Source organism: Cyprinus carpio, chromosome B4, assembly GCF_018340385.1.
Source record: "Cyprinus carpio isolate SPL01 chromosome B4, ASM1834038v1, whole genome shotgun sequence".
In the NCBI taxonomy this organism is placed as follows: domain Eukaryota; kingdom Metazoa; phylum Chordata; class Actinopteri; order Cypriniformes; family Cyprinidae; genus Cyprinus; species Cyprinus carpio.
This window is the reverse complement of record NC_056600.1, coordinates 35404805-35425242: the sequence shown is the minus strand read 5'-3', so window position 1 is coordinate 35425242 and position 20438 is coordinate 35404805. Positions and strand designations below refer to the sequence as shown.

Genomic DNA, 20438 nt, shown 5'->3' with positions numbered 1-20438 from the left:
ATCCTACAACAGTTAGTGTTTAAAACAACTCATGTCATTAGCTACACTGTAAAAATTTTTACGGTTTTATTTTACAGTTTTTTTCACGTAATTTTTGACATACAGTTTAAAATGGTAAAATTACAGAAATAGACTGTAAATTTACATATCCCGTGTAAAATCACATGAAAAACATGTAAATGTGCATAACCCAAAAATATTTTTTTCACATAACACACACAAAAATCAGTGCACATATATATATGTATGTGTGTGTGTGTGTGTGTGTGTGTGTGTGTGTGTGTGTGTGTGTGTGTGTGTATATATATATATATATATATATATGTGTGTATGTATATATATATATATATGTATGTGTTGGTTTTGCTATACTTGTGAGGACCAAGTATTGAGACGCAACCTGCATTGTGAGGACATTTCTCTTTGTGAGGACTTTTTGGGTGGGCCTCACAAATATAATGCTGTAATGGCTTCCTGAAGGCTTACTCAACATGCTGTGCAAGTTTCAACAAAGGTCCCCACATCGATAGTAAAAATGGAAATTGGTGTTTTCTCTTGTGCTCGTGATCACCCCCTATAGTACCAGCCTGGGAGGAGGAGCCCTGGGGAGAGGGATTTTTGTGATTGGATGGCTGGGGGATTTTTGTGATTGGTTGATTCAGTTTCTTGGCTAAGAGGGGGAGATTTGGCTGTAGGGGTGCTCACAGAGGCTTGTGAACAGCTACATTTCAACCATGAAATCAATTACAAAAATGTTAATTAACAATGCACAAAATTCATAACATAAAATACATTTTGAATTTAAAATATAATAAATTGATCATTATTTAATTTCTAAAGTTTTAAGAAAATGATGAGACTTTCACTTCTGCAGTGAACATGCTTTGCATAAAACCTACATTTAAAGTATGAAAATAGATTTTAATTTCTATTCATGAGAATTTATTTTCGATTTGTTTGCTTTTTTATTTTAGTCTGAGTCTTAGGGGTTTTGGTTTGATAGTTGGGCTTTGATTTGATTATGAAGTGAATATTTAATCAACTAAATTATCCTTTGATTAGTATTAATTTGTCCATTTGTAGACAGAGTTGAGGACACTTCAGTTTAAAATTTTGAATGTATATAATCAAATGAATAAAGGTAAGAACAGCCTACTGTTTATTTAAATGTCAATCTACTTAACCTAAAACTAGCAGGTATGTCTGAGTTCTGTTTAAATTAAATTGAGGAAACCTGTTGCCTTTGGAAAAAAATCAAGTAACCACAATTTATTCTATATATATATATATATATATATATATATATATATATATATATATATATATATATATATATATATATATATATATATTCACATATAGCATAATTCACTTGGGACTGATTTGATGTAATCTCATTTTATTCATTTCTTTCAAATTTTTCACAAATTGTAGGCTACTAATACAATCCTTAAATACAAAATTGTACTGTACAAAACTGTACTTCCATAAACTGAACAAAACAAAAAAAAACTTCAATGTTTTCAGAAAAACTACAATGGTATTCAAAGCTACAACAAGCCCCTTTAATTAAGTGGAGAAAGCACCTTTCACATTAAAACTGAAGGTTCTGCCGCTGCTGTAAAAGACACAGATACTGGCCACCTTCTACACAAATTAAAATGTCTTCCTCATACCTGCAGAGTAGTCTATATAAAATGCATACTTGAGTCCAAACAAAAGAGTGAGCCTTTGGGTAACGTCTTCAGGAGTTATTGAGATGGACACCGTCTGGAGGTGCAGCTGGGTAGTTCCAGGTATCAACCGGAGAGAAGTCCTCGTATGTGCTGGTGTCCTACAGATGAACAGCAGAGTGAGGATTTTCTGCACCGATCCATGATCACCAGCTCAGAAAGCACACCAAAGCCTGTTTATTCAGAAGAGCTGGCTTTACCCCGTCACATAATAGTAACCTCTACAGTATTTTAAATAGCACTGTCTATGCCTGGAATGAAAAGTCCTCAAAATAACTTTATTCACACAGTACTGTGCAAAAGGTTTGGCAACTTGTTAAACAAGAGCTGCAACACTATACATATACAGTGGCAAGATAGCTGATTTTTTTTTTTTAATGATCCTGTTCAAAAGTGTATGAACCCTTGATTGTTAACACTGTGTCGTTCCCTGGATGATCCACAGCTGTTTTTTGTGTTTTGTGATGGTTGTTCATGAGTCCCTTGTTCGTTCTCAACAGTTAAACTGCTCAATGTTCTTCAGAAAAATCCTCCAGCTCCTGCAAACTGTTCGGGTTTCCAGCATCTTCTGCCTATTTGAACCCTTTCCAGAATATACTGTATGATTCTGAGATCGATTGAAGGACTCAAACACAACTATTAAAAAAGGTTGAAACATTCACTGACGCTCCAGAAGGAAACACGACGCATTGAGTCAGGGGTGAACACTTTTGATTTGAAGATCAAGGTAAATTGTAATGTATTTGTTTTCCTGGAAACATGTCAGTATCTTCTGTTGCTTCTGAAGGGCAGTACTAAATCGAAAAAATATATATATTTAAACAAAATAAAAAAAATTTTTGGCCCTCATCCTGTTCAAAAGTGTTCACCCCCCGGCTCTTAATGTGTCTTGTTTCTTTCTGGAGCATCAGTGAATGTTTGAAGCTTTTTTAATAGTTGTGTTTGAGTCCCTCAGTCGTCCTCAGTGTGAAAAGATGGATCTCAGAATCATACAGTCACTGCTGGAAATGGTTCAGATAGGCAAAAGATGCTGGAAACCCAAAAGTTTACAGGAGCTGGAGGATTTTTCTGAAGAACATTGAGCAGTTTAACTGTTCAGGACAACCATCACAAAACAATAAAACAGCTGTGGATCATCCAGGGAACGACAAACCAGGATTCAGAATCAAGGGTTCATAAACTTTTGATCAGGGTCATTTTAATAAATTCAGCTATTTGTTCAAACTGACTATATGTAAACATCTTTTATGTAAAAAAATCTTATTCAGGACAGTACTAAATAAAAAAATAACACGCATTTTGAATTCTCTTTTGTTAAAATGATTCACATTTTCATAGATTCTGCAAAGGGTTCACAAACTTTTTCTTGCAATAATTTCACAGTTACTCTCCAAATTAATATATTAGTATATGAAGGCCAGAATCATAATAGTAATACAGCTACTGGTTTATTTTAAACATTATTAATAGACAATTTAATATTACAGAATAGTTGAAAGCTATCAATTTCAACATTTATAGGCTTTAAAAAAATAAAAATATTAATTACCCGTTCGACCACAGGAAAGAAAAACGCGAAATGTCCCACGGAGGCCTTCTGCTTGAATTCGCCTGAAATGGCAAAATTATGGCAATATTAAAAAACATGGTTAACTATATAACTCACATGTCCCCACCATATCACATACTCTTTCATGTATATTCAGTATTCAGTCAATGTGCAACATAAATACAGTTGGTCTTTCTCACAAATAAATTCCTTCAGAATTTCAAAATGTTTATTTAGCTTTAATGGCCACCAGAAAAGACTTTAATCATTACAATTACAGTATTTTCCTTTACATACTTACAGTATATCAAAGTAAATAACTTACCTCTGTTCGACAACATTAAACAAGAAGTCCAAAGTCCGTTTAAACGGTGCGCACGGCCGCGTGCTGCCCGCAATCGTCTGAGGCGCATGCGCAGATGAAATACCCTTTCAACCTACTCAGGGTACTATTCACGCATTCAGCGTGAGAAACACGCATTTCAACCAGTTCACACGCCACACCTTTTCTTTCCCACGCAGAGTAAGGGAAAACTTGTCTATCTATATACAATTAATAGACGATGCGTCTGCATGTCGAGGGAAGTTTCCTGTCGAATTATACAGGGTTAAATACCACCTACCAGCCAATCAGAAACGAGAATTCGTTGTTTCTGGGTAAATTACGTGCTGCACGCAGAAACTGAGAAAACGTCACCCTACACCAACTCAAATTAAAAAGCTTTCTAAACTACTTATGACCATCATTACTAGAATTTATCACAAACTATTGTATGTATTGTTGTAAATATTGAATAACTTGTTTTAGAATTTATAATATATTATTTTTTAAGAGGATTTGTTTTTCCCTTACGATTTACATTACAACTGTGGCATGCTGTGTAGCCTACTATAGTTTCTTTTTGAAGGCTGCTATTTTTCATAAATTCTACAGATAAAGAAAAAAAGTTAACATTGGCCTTAGGCTACCATGGTTATAAGGAGCAATCAATAATCTAACCTTCTTATTGTAACAAAAGCTACTGGTAAAAAATTATAAGAAATAGCAATCCTAGGCTATGTAACTTAATGTTTCATAATACCAAATTGAAATTACAATCGACAAGAGCTTTAAAGTCTGCTCCTTAATGAATGATCAATTAAACAATTTTTTTTCCCCATGTGTAAAATGTATCCAGCTAATAACGACAGATATTAGGAAAAAACTGGCAGATTGCAGGGAATTAACATTTTCAATATAAGAAGATTTTAAGTAAAGTTCTTTTAGTGTAATTCTGTCACAGAGATCAGGTTTTAGGTGTTTAAATAATATAAAATACATGCAGTTAGGTTATTAACCAATTTTGCATATGAAGCCACAAAAGACCATTTTGCACAATTAAATAAACAAGCAAACAAATACATCTCACAAGGGAGCGTGTCCATTAAATCCTGCTAAACGTCTCAAATATCAACCCCGCAATGTTCAAACCAAAACTACACCCTTGAAGCCCTTCATTTTTTAGGATTTTGATTTCCTGGACGAAATCAGTTACTGATATGGGGATTTAGCCAAATTTGGTGCAAAATGATTAATGATTCAGTCAAAAACTCTCCAACTTCTTTGCAACCAGAAACTTTAGCGTAGCTTTGGCTACCTGGAACTAAGGAAAGGACTAGAGATATATTTTCATTATTTTATATTTATTTCAAATTTGACTGTATTAAGTGGAGCAGCCCCGTGTTTAGGTTTAAAAGCGAGTGGTCAACCAAATGGCCGTTCATCACCACAGGCACAACCAGCTCGTACTTCTGAACAGGGAGAAAGTAGAACAGCCAAAGAACAGGCCCTTGAGTCGACAAGAGGCATCAGTTCTACTTGCGCTGGTCAATTATGATGAACAACAGGTCAAATTTGACTGTAGGAAAAACGTGAGTGAATGGAGTGGAAAACCTGTGTCTCCTCCCCTGACAGATGTAATCTCACTCACGAACTTCAAAGCCCTGCTACATAAGAGAACTTGCTATGATTTTAGTACAGGTACATGACAGAACAGAACATAATGACAACTCAGTCAAAATGAATAATGTCAACAGAGTAATATGAACTAAGTAACAGTGCATTATGTTTCACAGTGAAGTATTTCTTACCCAGTTTTTGATTGACCTGTCTGTGTACATGACCTATTCCATGTTTTTATTAATCCTTTTATGGGTGTATTCAACTGCTGTCCCAACTGTAGCTTTTAATCTTTGACCAGCTATCGTCTCTGTCCCTTAACCTCTCTCATTAATTTACAGTGGCCACACAAATTATTTGGACAGTTAGACTATCAGCAAACTTCCATGATGTTCATAAGGTTTTTCATAAAATGCTAGATAAACTGTAGAAAAACACATTTAACACAACTCTAAAGAGATATTGTGTACTAAAATAAATACATCAGACTGTTACGTGAACATACCCCTCTAAATGGCAACAAACTAGTATTTTTTCAAGTTCAAATTGTCAAAGTTATTATAACATGTCCATGGCTAATGTGCTGAAGTTCACTTGTGGTTCCTCTACTAGGGGCACCTGTGTGAACTCATCTTCATGGTGCTGCTGATAGGGCCCTTTCTGAGTGAGGACGATAGGCACATGCTAGAACAAGAGGACATTTTCTGTCCCACACATTACATTTCAAATAATCCATACGGAAAATCCTAAAACATGCACTTGTGGTGTATACTATACTTGTCCTGAGACTAAATCTAAATATCATGGTAGAAAAAGTGGTTCCAAAATATTATCTAAAATATCAAGTAGCCCCCTAAAATGGCATTTTTCTATTTTCCCATTCTTGATGACCAACTTACATATCAAATATAACAGTTTAAATAACTTTATCTATTTTTTTCTGGTTTAATATTGTCTAATGTCTTTGTCAAAATAGTTTGATCATCAACATGTTTTAAATAACTGCAATTATGCACTAAAGTTGTGTCCTACAACATGCGCACAACCCTGTTACTGAAATCTGTGTAGTCCTGTTGAGGAAGATAAAAAACAGTTGAGTCACATGAGGAAATTACGTCATCAAGCCGTTTGCTAACACCATGGCTAGAGCAAAGGTAAGGCTTTTCTTCTATTTTTCATTTGTTTGCAATCTTTTCAGCTTTGATTGTGTGTGCCTATCTAACCAATGCAATCCTGTTTCCCATGAGCTGGTTTGAAGCACATTGGCTGATCTCAGCCCTCAGCTGGACGTTTAACGTGAAGAAGCTCAGCTAGGTAAGAGATCTGAAAGTTAACAGCTGTCAATCAACCCTGACCTGACAGAGCAAGGTATATATAATATATTATATAATATATTATTTGTGTCTCAGTGCTTGCAGATGAAATGCAATAAACGTGTTGTCTTGCTTTCGGAGGCAGATGCTGCTGTTTGGGAACGCAGTCATGTAAGACTGTTCTAGGAGGGAAATATACTGAGAATCTTTGACCACAGACTTCTGAATGACCAAAACAGCATTTCAGATGCTTTGCAACAAGATGTTTCCGCTGGTTAGTACAGTTATGCTGTTGCGTCGCGCAAAGTCACATGATTTTTTTTTATGCGCATCAAGGAATTTATTCGGTAAATGCATTTCCATCGTAGTTTATGCGCATGTTTTCGTATCGGATAGAAAAATGTATCCAACTCAAACAAGTGTTTTAGTTTTTTGTTGTGATTTTTGTGTTTTATGCGCATTTTTAGGTTTAATTTGAGTTTTTGATTTTATATCTATAATTTTGAGTTGTAATAGGTGGATGGAAACATAGCTATTGAGAAATTCTCTTTTTATTTATCGAAACATCTCAAAGCATACCATTGTTCTAACAGAATAGTATCAGTTAGGCTGGCCTTAAATCTATAGTATAGTCGTTCACAACATGACTGCAGAGAACGTGATCTTGGAAATATCCAATGTAGATTACATAGTCTCAAATTTTAGCGCACCCCTATTTAAATTTTTTTTTTTTTTTAAATCAGCCTATTATCATGATTTTTTTGAATGTAAAAACCAACACAAGTGGACCTCAGACAACAATATAAAAAATTAAAAAAGTCAGTTCATGATCCCTTTTAAAACATTTAAATCAACATGACATTTTTAGAGAGATAAAATTAACAATAAAACAAAGGAGTTTTGTTCATTATTTCATTGTAGGATCAACTGATGACTTGGGCGGCCTATCCATTAAAAGTAGTGGGTTGTGTGCTAGAGATCTGTAGTTCCTACAATTCTTCAGTATTGCAGAAAGATAAGACTGGAACTGGCCTGAAGTTTCCAACTGATTGGATTAGATGTTCCAAACTAAAACAATTGCACATTGTTTGTTTTGACAGAGTCTCAGTAGCACTGATGAATCAGAGTCAGAAGGGGATGATGGAAGTGAATACATACCTACACCACCCTCTTCGGACAGTGAAGACTGGAGCGATGAAGGTCCAGATTTTCCAAAAGACAGAGAAATTAAAGTAAACAAGATCAACACTAGTTTTGCTCAAGATGAGCTCGACGTTGACTCTGGTGATGATCTGGAACATGCAACAGATGAAGGAAATGATGAGAAAGAAGAGGGTATTACAAAAATAACAGTAAAGAAACGCCAGAAAGGAGATAGAAGGATATGGGACAAGAAACATTTCTGTATTTATTGTAAAAAAAAACAAAGTAAAATAGCACACCATTTAGAGCGAAAGCACCACAAAGAAGAGGATGTTGCTAAGGCAATATGCTTCCCCAAAAAATCTAAGAAACGCCGTCTGTTGTTAGATCAGCTTCGATATAAAGGTGACTACAACCATAATGTTAAGGTCTTGCAGACAGGAAAAGGTGAATTAGTGACTTATAGACAACCTTCTGAAAAAGTAAACCCTCATGAATACTTGCCCTGCAATTATTGTTACGGTTTTTTCAGAAAACGTGAGCTTTGGAAACATGAGCTTTCATGCAAAACACGAAATATCCCTCGGGAAAACTCCCGCAAAAGAAAAAGAGTCCAAGCTGCAGCTTCCCGTCTCATCCCTATAAAAGTAAATACAACACAAAGATGTTGTAAAATCATTGGCAGGATGATGCATGACGAGGTATCTCTTGAGGTAAAATCGGACAAACTTATTTGTGAGTACGGTGACAGATTATTGGAGAAGCATGGGAGTGATCCATCTAAAGATGGCTATGTTAGTCAAAAAATGAGAGAACTGGGGAGATTTGTGATTGCTGCAAAGTCTCTGAAACCAAATGTGAAAAATCTTACTGATATCTTAATTCCACCAATGTTTAAATTGGCTGTTGATGCAGCAAAAAAGGCATCTGGTTACACTAACTCAAAGTACCGCTATGATAGACCATCTCTCTGTGTAAAACTCGGACACTCTCTTAAAGGGATAGTTCACCCTCATGTCGTTCCAAACCCGTGAGACCTCCGTTCACCTTTGGAACACAGTTTAAGATATTTTAGATTTAGTCCGAGAGCTTTCTGTCCCTCCATTGAGAATGTATGTACAGTATACTGTCCACGTCCAGAAAGGTAATAAAAACATCTTCAAAGTAGTCCATGTGACATCAGAGGGTCCGTTAGAATTTTTTGAAGCATCGAAAATACATTTTGGTCCAAAAATATCAAAAACTACGACTTTATTCAGCGTTGTCTTCTCTCCCGGGTCTGTTATGAGCGCGTTCACAACACTGCAGTTTAGTGATATCCGGTTCACGAACGAATCACTCGATGTAACCGGATCTTCTTGAACCAGTTCACCAAATCGAACTGAATCGTTTGAAACGGTTTGCGTAAACAATAAGCATTAATCCACAAATGACTTAAGCTGTTAACTTTTTTAACATGGCTGACATCCCGGAGTAATTCATTTACTCAAACAGTACACTGACTGAACCGAGCCAGATAACGAACGAAACATTGACTCGTTCTCGAGTCAAGAACCGGTTGCATCGGTTTTCGGATCACCGGTAGTGATGGGAAGTTCTGTTCTTTTCCGCGAACCGGCTCTTTCGGATGATGGCCCTTGATTCAAGTCTTCGGTTTACCCGCGCTCATAACATTAGCACAGAATCAGTTCAGAATCAATCACGAAAAGAACCAGTTCGGTTCAGACGCGCTGTGTGTCAGTCTGCTTCACGCTGAATCACGCATGCGCATTATCATCAGCTCCTCGGTTCTCGAACCGGACGCGTCCGACAGAAACATCGGGTAGGGAAAAAATGTCAGTGGCCTCCACCTGTAAAACCATTCCTGTTTTGGGGTTTTTCTAATGGTTGCCCATCTAGTGCACCTGTTGTTAATTTTATTAACACCAAAGCAGCTGAAACTAATTAACAACCCTCTCTGCTACGTAACTGACCAGATCAATATCCCAGAAGTTTAATTTACTTGATGCTATACTCTGATTAAAAAGTGTTCCTTTAATTTTTTTGAGCAGTGTATATTTGAGTTCTAGCATTTAGAAAGTTTACCTTTTTAATTTGTTTAAACGGCGTTTCAAACTTAGGCACTGACTAGTGCCGTTAGTCATTTAAAATCTCTTTCAAATTTAGGTTTCATTCAATGGTATTGTGTAGTTTTTTTTTTTTTTTTTTGCAAGAATTTATCCAAATCTTACCACATAATTTTGTAGTTGTAGGTTTTGTTACCAATGCTATATTGTCCCTGGGGGAAAAACAGACAGGCTTTGAGGAAAATTAAGTCGTTAGCTGGTTGTCTACTATACTGTTATTAGAAAGATGTGTCATTTGTGTTTTAAGAACTCAGGAGTATAGATCAGGTAAGGTCGAGTCTGTGGATATATTGCAGACTTCAGCAAACTTCGACGCATAGTGCAGTGTTTTTAATCAGTTTTTATATACATAATCATAGGCGTCGTCTACAAGCTCAAAAAAATGCTGTTTTCCCGAGGCGAGGTTGGATGAAAATTCTGAATTCAGAAACAGATGGAACAGCGCTTAAAGTGAATTAACTCTGAGCGCGATTTGAAGCGTTAGTAACATTATATTCGTCGGCAATTTTCCTTCTTCAAGCAACTTCTGTTTCATGACATTTTTAATCACCCTTCTAAATTAAAACACTGTTACTGAAGCTGATAGGGATTATTGATAGGGACTCACTGATAGGGATTCATAGGTGACACAGATAGGGTTCAGAACTATAGATATATTTCTTTGTATTTTTGTAGATTGCCTAAAATTTCATATATTTACATGCTTTTTTTTCTCCTTACAGATAAGTTCTGTGAGCGACTAAAACCAAGGTCAGCGTGAAAGGGTGAGAGTTGCACAATGCAAAGATGTTCACAGATTACACTTATAATAGTTGTGGCGTTTCTGTGAAAACTCTAAAAGGTTACTTACAACATCAAGGGCTACACAGAAATGAGGCACTATTAGCTTGTTGCATAGCAGGTTGCAAGTTATGGTTCAGAAATTACAATGCATTTAAAAGTCATGTTTACACTCATCATCGGCAGTTTATCCTCTGCATGGACCCTTTTCATGTCAAGTTACTAACTGTCAGAAACAGTTGACTGACCTTTCAGATCTTTTGGGTCACCTGAAATTTCACATTTCAAAAAGAGAGGAGGTGCATTGTCCCTTTAAAAACTATGATCGCTCATTTTCAGTGAAATCATCTTTCACGTCCCACCTATCTAGAAAGCACAAATACTAAACAGCTTTGCATGTCTCTGGTGCATACTGTCTTCCTTCATTTCCTAGTGGGTCTCAATTCTCTGTTGCTGAAAGCCACTCAGATGAAGTGGCAGATGATGATGGACCTGAGGAGGATGACTGGACCCTGCACAAATGAAAAATGTATACATGAGAAATCTGTCCATGTTTTACATGAAGTTGCAGGCGAAGCACCTGATCCCTTCCTCGACAGTACAGTTAATCGTGGAGGAGATCAATAAGCTCAGTGGATTGTGCCAGCAGTATACAAAGAATCAACTCAAAGCATCTCTTCAAGCAAAAACTAAACTCTCTGAGACAGAAATTGAAGATGTTGTGAAAACTCTAGATGACCTGGATATTCATGGGTCATGCAGCTCTGCTATTTCTACAGATTACAAACGAAAACAGTACTTTGAGGAAAATTTTCCCTATGTGCATCCAAAATGCATTTTTTTGGGGACTGATGAAAACAGAAAGGAGCGGCATGTGCAGTATATTCCCATAAAAGACACATTAACAGCTCCACTGAAAGATCCTGCTGTGTGGGAAGAATGTTGTACATCTGAGAATGAGAGTACACCTCTTATTTTAAATGATGTGTGTGATGGATCGGTATTCAAATCCAATCCATTATTTTCTGAGCCAGGCATCACTTTAAAATTGATCCTTTATCAGGATGCATTCGAGTTAGTTAATCCCCTTGGATCTGCAAAAAAAAAGCACAAGATGCTTGGGGTGTACTTCACTCTAGCATACTTTGATCCATTTCATCGTTCCACCATAGACAACATGCAGATTTTGGCCATTAAAAGGTGTTTTCTCCACTGATATCTGATCTTAGGGAACTGGAAACAAATGGATTGACCATACATGGAAACAATGTAAAGGCAACAGTCTTTTGCATCACATGCGATAATTTGGTTTCTCATAATATCGGTGGTTTCACAGAAAACTTTAGTACATCTAAATTTTCTGCAGATACTGTTATGTGACAAGAAGTGATCTGGACAGTTTGGAGCACCATGCTCCGATCCGCAGAGTTCAAGACTACATTGACACTGTTGAAGAGCTGCAGAATGATGATGCACATTTAGTCAGAGGCTTGAAGTTTGACTCCATCTTTAATTCTCTGTCTTTTTTCCATGTTTGCCAGCCAGGACTGCCACCCTTGCATTGGCCATGATTTGTTTGAGGGTGTAGTGGCATCCAATCTTGCCATTTACATCAACTACCTTGTCAAGGTGAAAAACTTCTTCACATGTTCAGAACTTAATCGTAGAATCAGGCAGTTTACTTACCAAGGATCTGACAGTAATTCCACACCCTCTAAAGTTTCAGAAAAGGGTGTAAATTTAGGTGGCCAGGCAACAGAAAACTGGTGTTTGCTGAGGTTTCTACCAGTTATAATTGGTGAGAAGATGGCAGATACAGAGGATCCAGTTTGGCAACTTGTTGTCCAGCTGAAAGAGGTAGTGGAGTTGATTTGTGCCTCCACAATATAAGAACCTTAGACTGCTTTCCTCAATGTTCAGAAACGTGACTATCTAGAGGCAAGGAAAGAAATGTTTCCTATACAAGCTGAACACAAAGCATCATTTCCTCACTCATTACCCTGCATTGATCCTAAAATTTGGCCCACTAATGAGGTTGTGGACAATGCGGTTTGAAAGCAAATATTCCTACTTTAAAAGATGTGCAGGAAGAACACAAAATTTCAAAAACATATGTCAGACACTTGCCAGGAACCACCAGCTTCTGCGAGCATTCCTTCATTTAGGCTCATTTTTTGCACCCTTATTGGAAGTCAAGAACTCCACTCCTTTCCATTTAGAACTGCACAGCAATGCAGTACGCACTGCAGTAGGAACAACCTTGGACAAGGAACCCAATATTGTGGCATCTACAGAGTTGAAGTGGAAAGGGACTCCGTATAAAAAGTGGTTCTTTCTTTGTCTAAGCCAAGGTGAGGCAATTAAATTCAGTCAAATTCTGCTTTTATTTTTAATATATTCACAGCATATGTTACAGTCCATGTTATATTACTAAGCATTTTTTCCATTCAACAGATGCATTTTTTAAGATGAACCCCGAGAAAGGATCAAAAGTGGAGAAGACCACATCGAGAAAGCAATCGGCAGTCAATCCAAAGGTTCTTTCACTGATTAACAAGATTGCAGACTATGAATGGATGGCGTAAAAACTTTGAGTGTCAGATCTTCCTACATTGCCTAGCAGAAATTCTTGGCAGTGTCACAGACTTAAAATACCTTCTGATAATTTGCTTTCATGTTTGCATTATTTGTTTTTTCATGCCTCATCTGTTGTCAAGTTGAATTAATCTGTTCACAGGTGGTTCAGTTTTAAGGACAATTTAATTATTAATTTTTATTTGTTTACCAAACTGCTTTATTGTTGCAGTTTTGAACAATTCCTTTTATTGTGTGTTGTTGCAGTTATGATCATTTTTAAAAATATTTTTTATACTATTGCAGTTATGAACAAATTATTGGAATATTGTTGCAGTTGTGCTATAATCTTTATACTGGTATATTGTTGCAGTCTTGAACAAGGAATATTAGTAAATTGCAATTCTGAACAAACTCTATTGGTATATTCTTGCAGTAAAGTCAATAAATTATTAAAACACTGTTTCGCACTTACGGTTGATTATTTGAATTAAAGCAGTGTTTAAACTTTATGATAATTTAATGTTTTTTACTTAACTTTCCACAATATTTAAGTAAAACATCTTATTGAACATTAAAAGCTGAAGAAAATACAGAAAATTACAGCAAAAAACTGTATTATAACTGAATTACGGAAAATTACTGTTATTTAATGTGCCCGTTATTTTACGGTATTTTTCTGGCAACCCAGCTGCTGTTTTTTTTACGGGATTTTTTTTTTTCAGTGTAGGTTACACTATAAAATAATACAATTTAGATAATGTTTATTTTCACTACTTTAAAATGCTAACTTTAGCAAGTTTAAGACTAAAAATCACCCTGGACTTTTAGAAATTTGTTCAGTAATTTATTCATAGTAACACACTAACTTACTATTATAATGAACGTTTGCCTGCTCTATACAGTAAAATGGGGGGTAAAATGCCATTTTTCCAGCTAGATATGGACAGAATTTCTCCCTCCTACTGAAGCAATATAGACTATAGATTCTCATATGATCTATTGCATTTAGAAACCTTAGATATGCACTATAACCAAATAAACACTGGAAGTGAGAGACAAACTACTAAAAAGAAAAGCTAAAGGGATAGTTCACCCAAAAATGAAATTCTGTCATCATTTACTCACCCTCATGCCTCATATTTTGAAGATTGGTGGTAATCAAACAGTTTGTGGTTCCCATTGACGTCCATAGTATTTTTTCCCCTACTATGGAAGTCAATAGCAACCACTAACTATTTGATTAACTTCTTCAATTGTATTTGCATGCTTAAATTGTATTTATTCAGTAAATACATAAGCACAATTTATTTAAAAACTAAATATATATTAAAACGTACAGGTGCTGTAATATAATTAGAATATCATTAAAAAGTTGATTTCACTAATTCCATTCAAAAAGTGAAACTTGTAAATTATATTCATTCATTACACACAGACTGATATATTTCAAATGTTTATTTCTTTTAATTTTGATGATTATAACTGACAACTAAGGAAAATCCCAAATTCAGTATCTCAGAAAATTAGAATATTGTGAAAAGGTTCAATATTGAAGACCCCTGGTGCCACACTCTAATAAGCTAATTAACTCAAAACACCTGCAAAGGCCTTTAAATGGTCTCTCAGTCTAGTTCTGTAGGCTACACAATCGTGGGGGAGGTTTATGTTTTGATTTTTGTCCAAAAGACGACCATTGACACCTTGCACAAGGAGGGCAAGACACAAAAGTTAATTGCAAAAGAGGCTGGCTGTTCACAGAGCTCTGTGTCCAAGCACATTAATAGAGAGGTGAAGGGAAGGAAAAGATGTGGTAGAAAAAAAAGTGTACAAGCAATAGGGATAACCGCACCCTGGAGAGGATTGTGAAACAAACCCATTCAAAAATGTGGGGGAGATTCACAAAGAGTGGACTACAGCTGGAGTCAGTGCTTCAAGAACCACTATGCACAGACGTATGCAAGACATGGGTTTCAGCTTTTGCATTCCTTGTGTCAAGCCTGGCTATAACTAGATGTTTTAAACCACGCAGATTTGTTTACCGCATGCTGCTCGTGTGAAAGGGCTTTAACGGCGCATGTTCTGGAGACCCCGTCGCTATGGAAACAAAGATACCAAAATCACATGCAAATGAGCTTCTCTCATACTTCTTAAGAATTTTTTTTCATTATAATTGCAATTAGTATTATAAACAGTGCAAAATACTTATTCAAATATGTGTTGGCCTTTGTAAAATACAGGACAAATCATTTTACCTTAAATACGAGACGATTCCGTATTTTTAAGGGATGGGTCACAACCCTAATAACTATTTTTAATATTACATTAATTTTGTGTTATAAGTTTGCACGTTGATTGTGTGATATCCATTGGCTCGCCTTCCTGGTTTAAAACATATATTTACAATATTACGACATAGGCTATAACCAGCACACACTCGAGTTCATGGTTGGGAGCAGCGGATTTGCTTTAAACCACTGGACTCTATCATTTAGTTAGCCTAGTGCCTGCTCACTTTTGCCTAGGCCCACCCAAAAATACAATTCTGGCTACACCACTGGTTGTATGTGTGTGAGAAATTGGAAGCAAGCAGGGTACGGGTGTTTCTAAAGAAAACTCAGCATCATCACGCATCTGGTTAAAAACTAAGCTCAGAATCGATTCTGAAATTCTCAGAATCCATCCAGAATTGTTGGAGAGAGAATCACAATGCATCGATTTTTTTTTTTTCTCCAACCCTTAGCTGCGATTGCGGTCTTTTATTAATAAACTTTTACTTTTCTATAGTATTTTAAAAGTCAGCTCCTGCATTGCTATGTCAATGTACAGACAATCAGCTCAGATTCAAAGCATTATACATATGCGAATTTAAAGTCTAAACGCGTCATGGCTCTCACGCTGTTTTGAACTCCAGCAGCAAATAATGATCCATCTTCAAAAGGCGCTGAGGTGAATCGGCAGAATGAGGCTCTATTTATTTTAATTATATACAATCAAAATACATGACAACAGCTCACATACCTGCATCACGAGCAGCGCTTTCTTTGCGTGCCCGTTTAGCTTTTCGCTTAGAAGCCCCCGAGGGATGCACTTGTTTCAGTGCCATTAAGCAGTATGCAGGAAAAGTTGAATCACTGGACACAGACTCTTCATGCATTCATGGGGTGGAGATCCACATTTAAATAGCGATATTAACTGGTTCCTTTTCAGGTGAGTAAAAGTTATTTTATATCCAATGGACAAAGAGCCTAGCCTTAAACTGCCCGTCTTGATTGGTGAACTAGTGTATTAAGTTACAGTTTTAAGTTATGGTTATGGAGGCCCCGCCTCCCTAGCGGTGTTGCAAATTTAGCAATTTTGTATGCTAGATTTAGCAACTTTTTTCTTCCAAAAGTACCTAGCAACAAATTTACCTTTTTTTTTTTTTAATTTTTTGGCAACTTTTGATGAGTGACTCCGATAAGTGAATGATAAAAAGACACATTTTCCATCTTTAGACAAAAAGAGGAAACCAAAGATGCCTAGCAGTACACACATCACGTGAATTAAGTTAACTGCTATTTCCAATAATAATTAGGTGTGTTCAACTTGAAGCAACGCTGTGCAGACCGATCAGTGTTTGACATCAATGTACCGTGAGAGCTAATAGATAGCAGACGAATCTGCATTATTTCAAAAAGTGATGTCCAGTCCTTGAATCTTTATAGTTCAGTCTTCAGGGACTTAAAATGTTATGTCAAGGACTGAAATGTGGTTGAATTTTGCAAGGATGTCAGTCATTAATATTTCATGATTAGTTGCACTTTTAATAGCTTATTTAGTTAAAAATTGTAATCAAATTACTTACATGATGTGTTGAATAATTAATCGCAAACTAAGCATAATATTAATAAACTGAAACTTGTCAGGGGGGACGTAGTTAAATACAAGGGTTCAGCCCTAATCATATCCAGATTGAAAACATGTTTACCTGTGCATTCAACTCACTAAAGATGAATCCGATAACACAGTGCAATCTTTGTTATATTAGTTACTATTAATATCTTCGTTATTTCTTTCATTTTGTCCCTTTATCTATCATTTTCCATTTTTATTGTGCCTTTTAAAGCAAAATGGAACTTTATGTAATATAATGAGTATTAATCTGAATCAAATAGTGATGCCTCTATTCAATCAAAATTAATTTCACACAGACACATTTTCTGATGCCATTAGAAACGGCTAAACTTTAAAACTCTTTTCAAAGAACAAAAACAGGGTCTCACATCTGCATGACTAGTCAGGTTTTAAGTGCGATGACAAAATACTCTCTCATCATCCAGAGGTAATGCACAGGTGTTCAGTTTTGCTAACCTCATCATCACACTGAGGAACGCTGCCATTTCTCCCCAGAATGAGATTGCTTGTGACGTTTCAGGTCTGAGTTATATGTGAAACTGATTTCACACTGATCACATGTGAACGGCTTCTCTCCAGTGTGAATCCTCATGTGAGTCTTCAGGTTTCCTTTAGCTGTGAAACTCCTTCCACACTGAGGGCAGGTGAAAGGTTTCTCTCCGGTGTGAGTTCTCAAGTGAATCTTAAGGTTTGCTTTGTTCGTGCAGCTCTTTCCACAGTGATAGCACATTAAAGGGTTTTCTCCGATGTGAGTTATGACGTGATCCTCGAGGTGCTTCTTGTCTGTGAAACTCCTTTCGCAGTGATTACTCTTAAAACGGTTTTCCCTTAAGTGAATCAACATGTGGCCATTAAGGTTTGGTTTCCTTCTGAACCTTTTTCCACACTGATCACACGTGAACGGCTTCTCTCCAGTGTGAACGATCATGTGGGTATTAAGGGTTGCTTGATGTGTGAAACACCTTCCACACTGAGGGCACATGAAAGGCTTCTCTCCAGTGTGAACTCTCATATGTTTGGTAAGGTTTCCATTTTCAATAAAACCCTTTCCACACTGAGGGCAGGTGAAAGGTTTCTCTCCAGTGTGAATCCTCATGTGGACCTTAAGTCCCCCTCTTCTGGCGAAACTCTTTCCACACTTCGCAGGTGAAATCACTTTTTTGTGAAGGATCGTTTTTAGTTATGAAATCATGACATTTGTCTTCCTCTACATCATGCAGTTCTTGACTCTCCTCTTTCAGCAGCATCAGGTCTAAGGAATAAAAAAAATAATAATTAAAATGTAACCCCAGTTTAATGGCTCAAAGCAGCAGACTAGGGATGCAGCGATTATAGATTTTGTTGGTATGATTATTGTCTGAGAAATAATCACGGTTTTAAAAAAAAGTGAAAAAAATAAAGTGACGTGACATACAGCCACGTATGGTGAATTCGTGCTCTGCATTTAACCCATCCAAAGTGCACACACACACAGCAGTGAACACACACACACCATGAACACACACCCAGAGCAGTGGGCAGCTATATATGCTGTTTTACGATTATTATGCATTTATAATGTTTACAATCACATGGACGCTCTAGATATTAAAGTGTTATTTATTGCTGCCTTTTGAAACAGAAATAACACAGTGACAAATAATACAGCACAAAATAATAATAATAAAGACAAACAAAAATCCATCTCTCCAATTGGAATTAAAAAGGTCACCTCCGCTCCGTAAACATCCATGTCAGTATTTCCCTTTTAAAAATATCTAATTAGAGCCACAAAAATGTTTAGTATTTTCAGTTTGAACATTCTTTACATCATTTTTTTTGGGACCTGAGGCAGAGAACTGGAAAAAAAAAAAAAAAATGTTTTGTTGGTTTTTGACTAGTGTTGTTCATAAGTAAATAGATTGGGTTTTGATGAGAATATAGTATGTGTTTTTGTTCGTGTATTTTTTGTTATTTTTCTAGTGTGTTCGTTAAGATCAGGGTTGCCAGGTTTTCACAACAAATCCTGCCCAGTTGCTTCTCAAAACTAGTCCAAAACTAGCCCAATCGCGTTTCCAGGAGGTTCCCCGATAAAAATTGCATCCCGGGGTTAAAATATGTATTTCGGCAGGGTTGTCTTGGTAAAATTCTCATTTAAGGGGCTAAATATCACGTTATTGGTATTGGGGTCGCTTCAACCCGCAGACATGAAAAACAACCGCAGACTTGGCAACAATGGTTCAGGTGGAGCGGCATTTACTACACAGATGCGTAGTCCACAGACAAGCTACACAAAATCGCTTTCAAAATCGACAAAGAATCGCCTGTGATTTTAAAATCGATTTTGTGTAGATTGTCAGTGAATTACGGCTCTGTGTAGTAAATGCCAACCAGTGTTGCCAAGTCTGTGGTTGTTTTTCATGTTCGCGGGTTGAAGCGACACCAATAACGTGATATTTAGCCCCTTAAATGTGAATATTACCAAAGGAACCCTGCCAAAACCGTGTATTTTTATCGCCCGGAACGAAACGCGATTGGACTAGTTTTGAGAAGCAAATGGGCAGGTTTTGTTGAGAAAACCTGGCAACCCTGATCTGAACGGACGTGCTGGAGATATACTACTAATCACAGGAGCGCCTTTACTGAGGAGATGCGCATGAAAATCACATTCGATTTTTTGCACAGCCCTATTTTTGACTTATGAATAATACTGTAAAAGGGATAGTTAAATAACAATGTTAATGAAGTATTATTTAATATAAGACTATTAACTTTATTTATCCCACAGGTCAAACTATTAATAATGAGGGGAATAAGTTGAACTATTATTATAATCAACTATCATCCATACGTATTCTTTTTAATAATTTTTATAACAATTCATATGATTTTACAAGTGGCCTGAGACAATCATGTCTATTAATTCAGTTTGTTAAATTATTCTTAAAGTTTTTGCCCCCCCCCCAAAATAAAAAATAAAATGTAGTCTGACTATATTCCCTTAATGTTAATGTTGATTATTATTTTGCGTTTATTAGGGGCCAAGCACAGACTGTGCTGTCATCCCTTTTGTATCTATTGCTTTTATTTGGGAGTTTATGGAAGCTGTAAGAACTACACTTTCCAAAATGATCAAATTTGTCATAATGATAGGTGTGGTCCTGAAAAGCAATCTAACCAACTCTAGGGTCCCAAGTACCAACTCTATAATGCCACCACCAGATCAAAAATCCACTTTTCTTTTGACAGCTTTCGAACTTTTTCATTTTTAGTTCACAGTTCACACCTTTAAACAGCCTCTTCCCATTACAGTAGTTACCAATTTGAAATGTACTGAACTCCTTCAAATTTTATCCGAATCTCATCAAAATGGCATCAGATTATCACGAGACTAAGACGAGAAAT

General features: G+C 36.4%; 1 protein-coding gene and 1 long non-coding RNA gene across 4 annotated transcripts in view; both read right to left on the bottom strand.

Annotated features, from left to right (window-relative positions):
* Positions 1-1352: 1352 nt before the first annotated feature.
* Positions 1353-6948, bottom strand: LOC122137094. Of its 2 annotated transcripts, none has more exons than XR_006154602.1 (3): positions 3608-6948; positions 3283-3344; positions 1353-1906 (listed from the first exon to the last, which is right to left on the bottom strand). It is a non-coding gene; the product is annotated as an uncharacterized LOC122137094 (long non-coding RNA). The 2 variants fall into 2 exon arrangements; XR_006154601.1 differs by having other exon boundaries at positions 1353-1834.
* A 9154-nt stretch (positions 6949-16102) lies between these two features.
* LOC109058144 (gastrula zinc finger protein XlCGF8.2DB-like) overlaps positions 16103-20438 on the bottom strand; it is a 6334-nt gene continuing 1998 nt past the window's right edge. For both annotated transcript variants that reach the window (XM_042722532.1, XM_042722531.1), the window contains one exon: positions 16103-18306. In XM_042722532.1, the coding sequence (XP_042578466.1) occupies positions 17518-18150 (633 nt within the window). In that variant the 5' untranslated portion in view covers positions 18151-18306 and the 3' untranslated portion in view covers positions 16103-17517. The remainder of the gene's footprint in view (positions 18307-20438) is intronic.